This window comes from Triturus cristatus, chromosome 12 (genome assembly GCF_964204655.1).
Source record: "Triturus cristatus chromosome 12, aTriCri1.1, whole genome shotgun sequence".
In the NCBI taxonomy this organism is placed as follows: Eukaryota; Metazoa; Chordata; class Amphibia; order Caudata; family Salamandridae; genus Triturus; species Triturus cristatus.
The window spans coordinates 36,182,407-36,197,473 of record NC_140595.1 but is presented as its reverse complement, the minus strand read 5'-3'; the positions used below and the strand labels follow the sequence as shown (position 1 = coordinate 36,197,473).

At 45.3% G+C, this 15,067-nt stretch overlaps 1 protein-coding gene and 1 long non-coding RNA gene across 7 annotated transcripts in view; one reads left to right on the top strand and one right to left on the bottom strand.

Annotated features, from left to right (window-relative positions):
- Window positions 1-15,067, top strand: part of PDE4C (phosphodiesterase 4C) — an 895,999-nt gene that overhangs the window by 620,513 nt on the left and 260,419 nt on the right. Inside the window, exon 1 of one of the 6 annotated variants that reach the window (XM_085638148.1) lies at window positions 10,245-10,971. The exons of the other annotated variants lie outside the window; for them this stretch is intronic. Coding sequence (XP_085494274.1) covers window positions 10,805-10,971 — 167 coding nt within the window. The 5' untranslated portion in view covers window positions 10,245-10,804. Of the gene's footprint in view, window positions 1-10,244; window positions 10,972-15,067 lie in introns of those variants that run through there. 6 annotated transcript variants of the gene reach the window in all.
- The window catches only part of LOC146772335 (uncharacterized), a 544,470-nt gene that overhangs the window by 449,393 nt on the left and 80,010 nt on the right, over window positions 1-15,067 (bottom strand). The gene's annotated exons all lie outside the window — the stretch shown is intronic.

Here is a 15,067-nt window from a genome sequence, read left to right as displayed (position 1 = left end):
CACACAACGGCTTTGTAAACTAAGTCACACACATAACATGTACAGCCTTGTCAGCAGCAGTGTGACGTCACCTGGTACGTGCACACAAGCGGCACCTTTCCTTAAAAGAGTGGGAAAATAGGTGTGTGGGTAGGAATGGGAGATGAGGGTTGTTCACATTAATGTCTGGGGGTGCTGTTCTCTGTGACCCCCAATGCATCTGACAAACTTTAATATTAAAAAAACAAAAATGTAAGAATCGGTTAGAGACAAAGAAATAATGAAAAGCAAGTACTCTGTCATCCTACAGTGAAACAGATAAAGGGTCGGTGGGATTTAATCTAGAAATGTAGCTCGATTGTCCCTTCGCGGTTTGATGGCTCTGCACCGAGGGTCCTTTGAGAGGAGACAGAAGGATTATGGGAAGGCTGGGCTGGTGGGTGTCCAATCCCTGGACCCATATGGATAGCTTTAACTTGGCGCATGTGGAAATCTCTGTCCCTATTTAGTGGTATGTACCTTAAGCATTTGTGGTTGGTATTTATATAGCGCTTACAATCCGTGGCAAGGCTTCTCTGCAGCTGAGTGCCAGGTGCTGGGCAGCCCATAATAGCTCTGCCCAGCTGGACATTTTGGGTCTGATGCCAGTAATAATAATTGTGCTCGTGCAGTTTCTTAGTGAATGACTTCCAGGTTTTCTTTCTCCGTGCCCATAACACAGGGGTTGAGTACAAAGGTTTAGTGTGCAGAATAATTCACGCAGCCCTTGGAAGGAGAAGATAAGTAAATTATTCATTGCTTAATGGAGCAACATGCAGATAGCAGACTACCAAGAACCATTATAATTAAGGCTCCCTGTTTTCTGTTTTTACAGGTAAATACAGACAGAAAACATTCATTTCCTTGTCTGTATTTATGTTTAAATGTGGGTAAAACGGTAACTGGGTGCTTTTTGAGTAATTCTAAATACTGTCGCACATCACTGCCAGGCCAATAGATGTGTGGATTGATAGATAAGGGGGTTAAAAAAAAGGAATTTTAGTGAAGAGGCTTTAGCAGTAGTAGATATGCTCAAAGTTGATAGTGAAATTTGCATATTTTCATATAAGTGCATTAATTAATCTTCTGCAGATGTTCTTAGCACTGAAACCTGGCAGGCATTCAAGCATGACTGCATATTTATCACTTGAATAAATGTAGAAATATACTAATTTCAGCTTAACTTTTCCACAAAACCCAAAATAAATATGGATAAATACAGATAAAATGACCAAAAAAGAAATATAGATAAATACAGATGGAAATGGCAACAAAAAAATACCATAAAACCGGGAGCCATAATTATAATTAACCTCCTAAGTGCTTGATATGTTGCAGAGAAGGCCTTATAAAGCTCTGTCTTATTAAGAATGCAGTTAATCATAGGACCAGGTGAAAAAATGTGTTTACACTAGTGGAACCTGTGTGTAGCAAAGGTGCACGTGGGAGTAAATCACTTTTAGTACCTTTTCTGGTGAGTGCAACATGGAGGAGGAGTGTTAGTTGAGCACACAGCTCTCTTGCATTTGTGTGTATATTTTATCATTTTGCTCTCACAAATGCATACTTTTCAACCTCTTTAAACAATGATTGGCATATATGGTAGGTCTTCTTCTGGAAGGATCAGTTCGACCAATCACAATTCCCATCTCATTTCGTTTTGGTCACTGATTTACATACAATAGGATCAGTGTGCCGTGCACCCTGAAATTTGCATTGCAGCAAGAGGCAAAGCCGCAGATCTTGTTTTAGTGAGTTGGCAGCAAACGGGCAGAACCCCCATTAACTTCCTTTCAGAAACCCCATCTTATGAGTACCATTGAGTTGGTTAGCAATAAACACCTGTTATTCGGCGCCAAAAAGCCCCAAGGGGTGAAGAGCATATTTTTGTGCTCTTTGCAAGACAGAAAATCATTACACGTGCAAAACAGTGGCTCTAAAAGGCCGCAAGTCATATCAGTCTCTCCGTTTCCCCCTCTGTTGTAGGACTGAGATATCGTTGTTGGTCTCCAGCCCTGGATTAAGTATTCCTAACACACCCTGTAAGACAGTAGCCCTTTTATTTAAAGTTGATGCCCTCGGCTGCACTTCAGATTAACACACAGCACATTTCCACGCTGACTTTGTCATGAATAGTGGCTTTTATAAGCAAAGGGTACATCCATGCATTATTTTCCGCCGTGTAATTTCCTAATATGTGGAAGCACTCTGGGTCATACTTACCCGTGCCCCTGCAAAGCCGTTACCCGGTACATGTGAGGGTGATGCTACACATATGCGGGAAGAGCCCAGGTCTGTCTCTGAGGTCGAGACGTGTAAGTGCCCCTCGTTGTTCTCATTAAAATTGTAATTGTAAATTGTATTTACATAGCGCTTACTACCCATGATGAGGCGTTGAAGCGCTTTGCAGCCAGTCACATGCTACTCTGGAACCCAAGATTACAGTTAAATAGAGCAGATTACTGTGAGTGCTCCCTTCATCCTTGTGGATTAGTTGTGGTAAATTTGTTAACAAATAAATGTTCAGGGTGTGGTCAGACCGCAATAAGGCAACCTCAAGCGCTACTGTAGGCTGTTTTATGCGTCACTACATCCTTTTGAACAAAAGCAGAACTGGGTTGTACCAGAATCAATCCGAGGAGTGGCTTTGCTCCAAGCGGTCATAAGATACCACTCGTTGGCAGTGCACAACGGGGTAACAAAGGAGGAAATCTTCACAAGAGTGGTTGTAAACAGAGAGCCTCCCATTCCAGCAGGAGCGCGAGGCCAACGCTCTGTAACCGAGTCCCACAGACTTTGGTGGACACACGGAGTGAAGAAAATATGGAGGACAGAGACAAAGATGGAGGCAAAAGGGGGGCCTTACCGTCGAGATACACCTTCAGACACGTGGCTGATGTCCTGTCATTACATGTGCATTATATCCTATGGGACTTGTATTTCGGCGGAGTAGATGGGTGTCCGTTTTTATAGCACCTTCGCTCCTCCTAACTCTAATAAGACCCTAAACATTGTCTACATGGACATTGAAGACTTTGTTAAACACAGGATGGGAAGAAACAGCTCAGAGAGCAACTCCAGAAAACAGTAGCCATAGAGAGCAGCAAAATAATTTCAAGCTTTTGCCAGATCACATGCAATGCGTGAAGCAAAATCAAACATCTTTTCACCGAAATTGAAGCCACCTTTGACTGAAATCTGAAAACTAGGGAGAAATTTAGAGACAGTTGTTGGAAGTTTAGAAGCCTGGACACTAGGGTGCCAAGGAGGTCCGTTAAAAAAAAAAAAATGCATTGAGAGTTAAGGAGTAAACGTTTTAAAGGGAAACAGCCACTACAACGCGGCCGTTTCCACGCAGAACAGTAACCACGCATGCATTACAGCGCATGCGTGGTTACCACGATAGCCTTTACCACACATACCTTTACTACGAGATACTTAGTAAAGGCATGTGTATTAAAGGTAAGGGGGCTTGTGGGGGTTCTCCCCCCCCAAAAAAAATAAACTGGAGCAAAAAGGGGGGTTGGGGGGGTTCCCCCCCCCACAAAAAAACTCACCAGTTGAAGTCGCGATGAGGAGGCAATCCGCGTCATTAGAGGAACCGGAAAGACACTTCCGGTTCCTCTTTACGACGTGTGACCTGACATCGGAAGAACTTGGAGAGGTAAGGGGGATATTTGTGTTATTTAATTAAAAAAGGGATGAGGGGGTTGTGTAGAAAAGGGATAAAATATTAGGGTTAAAGGGAGGGGTATTTAAAAAAAGGGTTTGTGGGTGGGAATCGGAGCGGTATATGGAGAAGGGGAAGAGATCGGAGATAACCTTTAGCAAGAAAATGCAATTAACATGCATGGTTTAACAACGAAAAACGTTGTAAAAGCATGCGTGGTAAAGGCATTTTCGAGGTAAAGGTTATGCGTACTAATGGCATTCTCGTTGTAACGCATGCGTGGTAAATGCATGCGTTGCAATGGAATGCGTTGTAAAATCATACAACCCGTTTTAAAAAGAAACAGAAAATGTAAAAAATGCAATTAGGCTTTGGGGGAGAGGAACATCTAAGCACTTTATATGCAGATAACGTAATTGTCTTGTTGGACGACCCCCGAAAGGGCCTTCCGGAGTTCCTGGAGGAGGTTGGGGGGTTCGGGGCAGTCTCGGGATTCCAGATTAATTTAGCCAAATCACAGGCATTGAGCCTTACAATGTCACGGGACTCAAATGACTTCCTAACTCAGGCTCTCTCCATCCGGTGGGAGCGGAATATATTGTACCTGGGGATCCACCGGACACCGACCATCCAGGAAGTGATAGAGGTAAACTACCGTAACTTGGTTAAAAGAGTACAAACTGACCCAGCTAAATGGCGCACCTTCCCGCTGTCGCGGCTTGACAGAATTGCTCCTTTAAAGATGTCGGTCTTTCCCCGGATCGTGTACATCTTTAAGATGCTCCCACTGTGGCCCCCGCCCCAACGGGAACACTCCAAACCCTACAAAGAGCTGTCCATGACTACGTATGGGTGGGCCAGCGGTCCCGAATGTGCCGCAAGCTTCCCTGGCGGGCGCCTGCCGAAGGGGCCCTGGGTATTCCATGTATTTTGAGATGTTTCCAAGCAGGGCAGATCAGGTTCCTGGTGGAGTGGTCGTGCCCAGAATCAGAGAAGGGCCGGCTCTTCATGGACAGAGCACCAGCCGGAACGTCCCTGTGGAAGATCCCCTTTCTGGGCTGGCCGTACCGCCTCCCCAATCCTTACCTGTCTGCGATCACGGCCCCTATCCGCCGAGTCTAGGATGCAGTGGCCAGTAGAGAGGGCCTCTCGTCTTTCCCTGCCCCGCTTTTGCCGGTGGTGGAGAACCCAGATCGCCCCAGGAATGAGTACAGTGGCTTTCCGAGAACGGCTAAAGCTGGGATGCAGATCGGTTGGTCATTTCTTCGATGAAGAGAGCCCTTTAAAGTTTAACACTTATAATGCTTTTCCTGAGGGGGAGAGATTCCGGTATACACAGACTCGGCATTGGCTGGTGCCGCCCGAGATAAGAGATGCAGCTCGGCAACCACTGACTACATTTGAGAAATGGCCACTCAGCAAAGAATCAGACAAGCATTTAGTATCTGACCTATATAAGTTGGTGTCAGATAAGACCCTGGACACTGGATCCACGGCCCAATTGTTTTTTTTTTTTTTAGAGTTTTATATAGCGCGAACTAGACCCGAGACACCGGGTATCAGAGATCTTTACATGAGCACCAGTTTCGTTACAGAAGGACACATTCATTTTTGTTAGGCACGGGGAGATTATGTGATTTGCCCAGAATCACAGGATGTTGAGCGTCACTGCCGAGACTGGAACCCAGTTCCCCAGCTTTGAGGTCGACCGCTCTAGCTGTAAGGCTACATCCTTTCCCTAATTGAGATGAGAGCGGGAATTAGGGCGGGAGCTATCCCTTAAAGAATGGCGAGACATTTTTTATCATGCAAGACACACAGTGGCCAATACATCCAGCATAGAAACCGCAACGAAGATTACCATTTATTGGTATTTCACTCTGGTTCGCCTCGATAGAGGGAACCTGGAGCGGAGCGAAAGGTGTTGGAGATATCACGATACCCCTGGGACACTACTACAAGGCCCTAAATTGACCCAATTCTGGGACAAGATCTTGACAGAAATTGATCAACACTCAACTGCCCCGGTTTCCTGCTTATGTGGTGCTCCGTCTCCCAAACCCGTTGACTTACCCCCTCAAATCTAGGAGCGGTAGGCATATCGCACTGGTATTGGGGGCGGCTCACCAATCAATCTTGGCCCTTTGGGGTACTGATGGAATCTAACCCTGGGCGTGGTGGGCTTAGTGGGGCTACGTGGAGCAGCGCATAGTGTGGCAAAATCTACGCACACTTGCGCGCTCCGGGTAGCCCCACTACGCGCCGCCCGCCTCCCACCCGCCCTCATTTTAAAATAATTTAAAGAATATTAAAAGTAAATAAAATACCTTACCTGCAGTGCGGCGTCCCGGGGCTTCCTCTTCCTGCTTGACGGCACCTTCTTCACACAAATGCGCATGCTCAGACGCCCGCGCATGCGCATTTCTCGCGAGAGTTGCATGTGTTCTTCTTTTGCCCTGGTTATAGAAAATCTAGGCGCCGCTGGTTGACGCAGCTCTTTAGAAATTTGAGAACCAGACGCTGTGTAGAGGTATTTAGGTTATTGATGTACAACACCTTATCCCCTATTGTATTTGCGGTGTCACGTTTTTTACTATCTATGTGGTGTGTGCGCAGGCCGCTTTAAAAAAAAAATATCTGTATAGGGCATAGCCGACAAAAACTCCCCTATTTTTAGCTGGGCTGGCTCCCTTTTTCCCTCTCTTTTTAAATTGTACTTTTATATATGTGGTTTTATTTAGTCTTTCTTTTAATACTGAAGTTTACGGAATCCATCAGCACCTTTTTCTCCCTAATTGATGTATGTGCTTTTTACTATATGGTCTTTTTGTATATGCTGCTATGAATTTTGTCCATTTATCGGGGAGTGGGTAATAGTAATAATTTGAAGCTGTAATCGTGGACTCTGGTGTCTGAAGTCCATGTATCTGAGAGTGTTTTTATTGTATTGTTGCTTACTTTGCACTTTTATGGTCTATCGACCGCGATAAAGTTGTTGATGACGAAGAGGCCAGCTTCAGGTGTCTCTATGTTCTTGAAGATAAAGTCTTCTGTACCCACTGTTTTGCTGGGAAAGTTATAAAAATGAAGTAATATTCTCAGTTACACTTTTCACTAGTGCCTACATTGAGATTTCTTTCTGGACTTTAAAATGTATTTTAGCAGGAATGGCAAACCAATGCTTCATTTGCCATTCAACTAGAATAATGTTTTAACTTTAATTTTCGTGTATATTTTCTAAGACGTTCTGAGGCTATAGAGTGTCTCAGACACTATATAAAAGCTTCTAAGTAACATAGATTCTTTTAAGTTGTTGCATTTTTTTGTTGCATAAAAATATAGGTGAAAAACATCCTTAAATCTGTATCAGCAAGATTATTTTTAAGCTTACTGGTTATATTAAATTGAGAAGTGCACAAGTAAATTGCATTTATGAGTAAAAAATTATAAAATGTACACAAAAATGTTAGTTGTGAGAGAGAGTGTTAGATTAAGAGTTTATTTAAGTAATATCAGGAAAAAGTAACTAATGTACAGTAACTCCAAACTACCAGCGCCTTTGGCTTCTTGTTCTGGAAGAGTGTCAAGCTCAGATCTGATGGCGTATACCTTTGGGGTTACTTGTCTCTATACACAGGGTTAATAAAGCCCCATTTTTCCTGGGCATTTTCAAGTTATGCTTTGAGGGGTTGCTTAGGACGTAGACATTACAGGAAATGAGTATATTCTAGTAGGATCCCAAACCCGACAGGTATAACTGACCCGGATCCGGGCAGGGCCCAAGAAAATATGCCAGCTTTGTCCTGGTATAATTTGCCGACACCTGGACATGTTCGTCAGTGCCCACACGTTTTCAGCTTTTCATCTTGAAGAACAACCTGCAGAAAGGGCAGATGGTTTCTTATTTTCACTTCCAACTGGGTCCAACACAAATGCTTCACTTAAAGGACCATCAGTTCTTCTTTTGTTTGAGTCCTGAAAGGTGAAGACCTAGGGTGCACCGTATAGGGTCTCAGGCAAGAGAATGACCGGAGACTACATTCTTTTGATTAGAGGTAAACATTTCAAACCATATTTATTAAAAACTTTTTTGCAAAATGAGGATGAACTTCTCATAAACAGTGAAATATGAAAATCTAATATCTTACAAATTGTTGGCATTACTATTGGTCCCCATATTGAGAAAGCTAGAAATAATCAAAATCTAACGGCCCAACCAGACTGATGCGGTCACTGTTAGCGTGAAGAACCAGAAACCTTCGATTCCTCAGCCCCCCTAAAAACGGGGCAACAGACCCACCCATTTGTGAATCTAAAACACCATGCTAGGGGCAGACCCAGGAGGACTCAGGGGCCACGATATTGAGATGGGCGGGGCAACGGGGTGAACAATTAATCCCCTGGCATAGAGCGCATCCTTCGCCACCCAAGAGCCTAAAAACCACCCAGCCGAGGGAAGACCAGAAACAACCTCTGCACTGTTCATCTCTACCCCCCTATAAATATTTAAGGCTCTATACCCCCACCCGCTTTGAGGCCCAGATGGGAATAACTGATGATGTGAAGTTATTTTTGATGCAAGAACCAAAGGTGATCTGAAATCTCACTGCTAACCACGAACCCATGTGGAAACGTGTCTGCTGGCTATTGTCAAGTGGAGGGTCAGCTGTGGGTCGTAGCAGATAAGGCCATCTGACGCCCGACCCCCAAGGTGGTTGGGCTCGCCCGCCGCAGTACATCCTGGCTAGGAGCTATCTGGAGCAGAGCATATTTCCTAGCTTCCAATGCAGCTGTGGTAAGCAAAGGCACACAGGGGCATATCATCAACGGCCAGCGATAATTATCGCTGGCCGTGTTTAGCGTGCACAAAATTAACGCCGCCTATCACCGGATTCTATCGCCCGGTGAGCGCACTATCAGCAAGGCGATTGCCGAGGCGATAGAAATCACGGCAATAGCGGCGATAAGGGGCAATAACGCAGGAGAACCTGCGATAAAAAAGCCGCGACAGTGAAAAACATCGGTGATAGAGAGATGTGGACTCAGCATGACGATCCACCTCCCATGCTAAGTCAAAGATTTAGCAGGCGGAAGGAACCGGCGATAAAGCCGGTTAGCGCTACTTTTAATGTCGCTAGGCCGGTTAGCGATTCCCTGGTTAATAGGGAGATCCTTCGTTAGCGATTATTTTCGCTATATTTCTCACGGGAACGCCTACCTCACATCTCATTGGCGAGGCGATATGAAAATAGGCGCTGAAGCATGGATTCACGCGTTAGCGTGACCATGCTGATAGGACGATAAAATGATCGCCGCTTTTCGACCAAACACGGACGCAAAAGCGGCGATAATTTTTTATCGCCGGCTTGTTGATTTGCCCATCAGTTTATTATTTTTTCGCAAGTGCGTAAAAGAAACTATGAGTAAGCCAGAACAGATTTAACTATCACGCTTGTCCACGTTGCCAATATCTTTGCAGCCGAGTTAAAAAAAAAAAATGAATGTTGTTGTAAGACTCTGCTTTTCATGACTCCGCCCCTCCCTCCTGTCTTCTCCTTACTGCGGCACACCTTGACCCCCAATTTATTAGATTCAGGAATATTTTTCGTTTTCCATTTCCAAAACTAGAGTAAACATAACTCTAAAAGTCAGTGCCACCCCAACCTGCCCCGGGTATCTCCACATTGACCTGCCCGAGTGCCTCCACAAAGCCCAAAACTGTGATGAGTGTGTGGGAGAATTCACAATTAAAAACAAGCTTTGGCAATTCAACAGGTCTGGCTTTGGCAAGCCGGTCTGGTGTGAATTCTTGGACTACCAGATGGCATGAGCTAAACGCAGCGTTGCAGCAAATTTCCTAGCTTAAGATTGCTCTGACTGGACAGTTCCTCAGAGCCGTCAATGACGTCATATAGAACTGTTATCACTGGAGCAACTAGTGGGGAGAGAACCGCACTCAGAACGCACTGTGTTATCTTGGACGCGCAGGGAGTAGACATAACAGCTCCCACCCGAAAAGAGCATCCGCCGCCCCCACCCCACCCCCAAGGACTTCCTGATCTCCAGTGAGTGTCCACGACTGCCTGGTCTGGCCACCACTGTGCAGGTTGCTGACTCAGACATTCCCTGAAATATAAATATATTTTCTCGTGTTTCTACAAAGCAGACTCGCGTCTCATGTCACTTTAGAGTAGCTCTTCCAGTTAATTTGTTTAATATGTAAATGCGTTAACAGTTGCATCGCAGGTACTTTAATGCAAGACTCCAACTACCAGAATGCAACAGTAAATACCATGCCTGTCCGTGGCCCGACACATGACAGGTGACACTTTGGAGCACTCGGTAAACTCTGTAAGGTTCCCCTGAAAATATGCGACCTTTTTTTTAAAATCGCAACATTTTCAAACTTCCTTTTACAGTGATAAAGTTCTGGCTTCGCATTTTGTAGGGTTTTGTGTTTTGTAATGTCCCTTTTAAAGAGCGAAGAGAGTGGGACGGTGAAGGCGGGACAGGGGCCCCCACCGCGCTGGGCGCTGTCGTCCTGGCAGTCTGCTGGGCTGGGGGTGGCAGCGCTGACGTCCAGGCTCCGGAGCCTGCCCCTAAACCCTGGTCCACCTCACCCCGGCCCGGCCCAGAGCCTCAGACCGCAGCGGGGCCGGGCTGCGTCGGATGGGCCACCTCTCTCGGGAGCCTCGTCATCCGGGACTCCTGCACAAAGACCGCCTTGTCTGCACCATGCCATTAGAGAGCAAACCACAGAGGAAGCACCATCAAAAGCAGAGATGGGAGCCCCGACGCCTCCTGCTCAATGGACCGTCCCACTCGACTTTTGTGGTTTATAAGTAGCCCTGTTTGGAATGTTACATTGTGTCCGGGGGGGATCACTCTGAACTCTAGAGAGCACTGGATTATTGGAGGAAAGGCTTGCGTCTTTATCCACAGACTCAACAAACACTCTTGGTTGGAGCAACGAATGGGGTGGAGGAAATTTGGGGTGTGTTTGGCACGCGGTCCAGGGTTGCTGTTGGACCCACACTCTTCGAGCAGGGTTCCGGGAAAGTCCCGGTCAACGGGCTATGAAGGACCCTTTGGCCATCGCCACCGTTATCCGGAAAGATGTTTCGATCCATGGGTTTACGCATAGGAACTAGTCCATTGGCCAATTTAGAGGAAGAATTTGAGGAGGGCCCCGGATTCCACCGGACAGCCATGCAGAATTCCATGTTCGGTGCCAAGGTCGGGCCCTACAGCCAGTATCCCATCCGGAGACATTCGTGCATCTGGTGAGTGACCACTCAGTGCCATGTTTTTGATGTTTTACCTTTACGCTCCAGGTTGAGTTTCTGATATACTTTCCAACTACAATTACCTTTTGGGGGTGGGGGTGGTCTCCAAAGGTACCCTGATAAATTGATGTCCAACAGTTATAGGGGAAAAATAAAACTTGTGAAATTTCTATGTCCAATCGCACTTAAATCAAGTCAGCTGTGAGTAAATGTGGCTTACTCCATCTGTAAGTGTGACTTACTTGTGAATATCCGGGACCAAGTCACACCTGCTCCTGGAAAACACTTTTTTAAGCCGAGTGCACATAATAAGCTCACTTTGGGTTATTTCCGCTCACAAATGAGCAAAGCTGGGTATAATCTTTAAACTGTGGGATTTCCGTACACATTTATGTGACATTTTTACCAAGTCAGCCAGGAACAATCCCGTTGACGTTAACCACAAAGTCTGAATGCAAGTAGAAGAAAAAAAAGTTAGGGGAAATATATATGGCATTGACAACCCACTCACCCTTTTGGTTGCATCAGAATACACACATTTAGAAAGAAAACAATAGATTTTGGAAAACAATTCAACATAAACCAAAACTTAAACTAAAATCTAACATATGTTACATTGTTCATGTCACAGGCTGTGTGTGGGTGGTGGAGTCTGGTTGCATATGGTTAGTAGAGGTCACATTAGGGTAAAATGTTTGGTTCTGCTCAGATCTTTCGAGTGTTTTAAGTGTACGGATGGTGTGCCGAAGAACGTTATCGTTCTTTTGTTAAACTCGGTGACCTGTTGTCCATATTCCTATCTATGCAGCTTTTTTTCCCCAGAAAGAGCTAGGCAAAGAGCTGTGGTGCCGGGTGGAGCGCACAAAGACAGACTCTAGTTTAAGCTATCTGTGTGTTGGTGTCACGCAGGTGGAGTGTGGCGGGAAGGTACCACTTATCCTACTTCACCGCCATAGTGCTGCGCTGCGCGTATGAGGATGTCAGGAGTTCCTGTCTGCCAGTACTCTGCTGCAAAACCGTACATTTCAAATGCTAGTGCACAGGCCTTATGCAGAAAGTTCTGGGTGCCAGGTGCTGTTGGGTGTTCGATGGTGGCCATTTTTGGCACATCGGATGGGTATTGTCTGTGTGTGGTGAAGTATCGCCTCTTCCATACTTATTTGGTGGTTATGTGGTGTGCCTAAGATTGAAATAGGTTTCAATAATACTTTTGTTCTCCAATTTTTCTCTTTTCTCTTTCTCTCTTCTGTCTCTTACTTCCACCTCTATCAAGCACTCGCGCTCTGCTGTATTTATCTCTCCATTTAAGGTGTCTGCACATCTGGTCCTTTCTCTTTTACAAGTATTATATATTAAACTTTGGAGCTGAGCCTTGATAGAGGGGCCCACCTTCTTTCTAATTTTGCCTTCAAGGACTTCTACTTGTGTTTTTTCAGTGAGGTTCCCGAGTTTTAAGGCCATCCCTTCTATCTATCCCACAGAGAACTGTTTCCCCACGGGGTTTGTCATTGCAGGCCTCACAGAGGAAAGATATCTGATAAATTTCATTTAGCATCAAAAAAACATAAACAACCAAAAATAATTTCAAGATTCCTTGATAGCACCACGTTGAAAGTAACTTTTGGCAGCATGTTTGGTTTAAAAAGTCGCACCGCCCTTGACATGTGACATGAGTAATCCCTGAAATGCATTATGTTTGATATCTAAGTGTCAGCAGTTTTCCCAGCACTGCATCATGGTACATGTAGTCTACAGTATCCATTTAACTCACTTTGTGGGTGCACTACTCTTTTTAGTTTCAAGCAGTGTCTGCTTGGGCCAGTAATTTCCTACTGAATGAAAGCGTTAACAAATAAACATGACAATGCAAGACATTTCTGCCAAAGGAGGAACAGGGTTGACAAACACCAGTTAAAATGGAGTTACGTTTATTTTTTACCCATTTACGACTCCATCTGAGCATGAATCGTGCTTGTTGAAAAGTCTCCAGATCCTGTATCATGACCTGACCACCATTTTGCTCCGGGTATGTCTTACCTTTCCTCTACCGGCTACAACGGGTGTAGGATATATGTAATTCAGGAGGATGCTAGAGTGATTCAAGTTAGCAGGGCCGCAAACATGTTGGACATCGACCAATGATTGTTCTCTGGACGAGCCAAGCAATTTCACTTTAGCCCAATGTCCTTAATAAATCAACAAACAGTGGTTGTTGGGTACCGGAGTGTGAAATTGCACGTCAGCTGGGAAACCAAGGCTGCTCTCACCATGCTGAGGAGAGGCGTGGTGTGTGCCGGGATCCCTGCAGTTTAATTCTCCGTCTCACACATGAGAGAACGGTGAAAAGTAGAGGTCCCCATAACTTGTGCATCAGTACCAGTGCAAGGATTTTAGGTGCATGAGGCAAAATTACACTGCGGCATCCGAGTGCCTTTTTAGTCAACCCACAAGACCGCTGTTGAGGTCATTCGTTGCACTCTGGTGCCTTCTTGTGGCCATTTTTGGTAACGCCCCAAAGCAGCTGCCTACAATGTCCGTAAGTCAGGAGCGGTCCATCTTTCACCGTACATGTCTATGCATTACAATACCCTTTGCTTTCAGATTTCGTTTTGATTTCACTGTACTTCCAAGTAACGAGATAATCACGTAGGGTTTTAAGTTTTGCGGTATGCGATGGCGCCCACAGTGTGTACGTAGATGTAAGGTGCTAGAACTGGAACGGTGCGAATAGGACGAGGGGAAAACAAACCCTAAACCCCCCCCAGTAGACCAGAGTCTAAAATTGAGAAAACACAGGATGGCTATGCACACGTTACGAGGTAATACTGTGTCAATACAGAAAGTAGTGGAGAGAACAGCAGTTTAGATACAACTACAAAACAAAAGTCCAACAAGGTTATTATTTCTTGGTTTAATATGATTCCGTTGCCCAGCCAACACGTGTTTCGTCCGGGTGTAAACCCACGACTTCTTCAGGGCATCAGGCGAACAGTGAACAATAGAAAGCTCTCTCCGCCGGTTATACTTCCGTCCCGGCTGCGCGGGAAAAGTAAAAGTGTAAATATTCAGAATAGGCAATCACGGGTGAGTAACCCAAACAAATCCGGACCTGAGAGACAAGTACGTCACAGTATGTAATCGAATTCTGGTTAGTCAACGAGCCGGAAGTGATTGCAGTGAACGTTATAACGTTCACTGCAATCACTTCCGGCTCGTTGACCAGAATTCGATTACATACTGTGACGTACTCGTCTCTCAGGTCCTGATTCGTTTGGGTTACTCACCCGTGATTGCCTATTCTGAATATTTACGCTTTTACTTTTCCCGCGCAGCCGGGACGGAAGTATAACCGGCGGAGAGAGCTTTCTATTGTTCACTGTTCGCCTGATGCCCTGAAGAAGTCGTGGGTTTACACCCGGACGAAACACGTGTTGGCTGGGCAACGGAATCATATTAAACCAAGAAATAATAACCTTGTTGGACTTTTGTTTTGTAGTTGTATCTAAACTGCTGTTCTCTCCACTACTTTCTGTATTGACACAGTATTACCTCATAACGTGTGCATAGGCATCCTGTGTTTACTTCCAAGTAACTATTAACTCTTACATTGAAATTCAGTTAAAGCCACAAAATTGAGCCAGCACGATCGAAGGACGCTCTTATCGAAAACGACTTTGATGATTAGATAATGCAGTGGATCTATAAGGGTATTCAGGAGTGTGTAAGCAATCGGAGAAGCAGTACGATGAGGAACAGAGCATGCCGCTAGTGAGCTGCCTGTAAGCGTACCCTCGGATGACCTCTCACTAAAAGGTAAATGAACTAAAATAAATCACAACGTGACCCCACAGGATCACATCCGCATCTGTAGCTTCCCTTGCATTATTGCCTCATGAGTAATTTTAAGTGTTGATCTTATCCGTCGATCCCTCTTACCACCGGTAATAATTCATCATAATGTGCATTGCGTAGGCGTTCGTGGCTGAAACCTGCGGCTCTGGAAGGAGGCCATTGCCTGAAACTAGCGGCGCACCGCCCACGCCAAACATGGCCAACAAACAGCCCAGGTCAATTAGTGTATTTTGAACTGCTC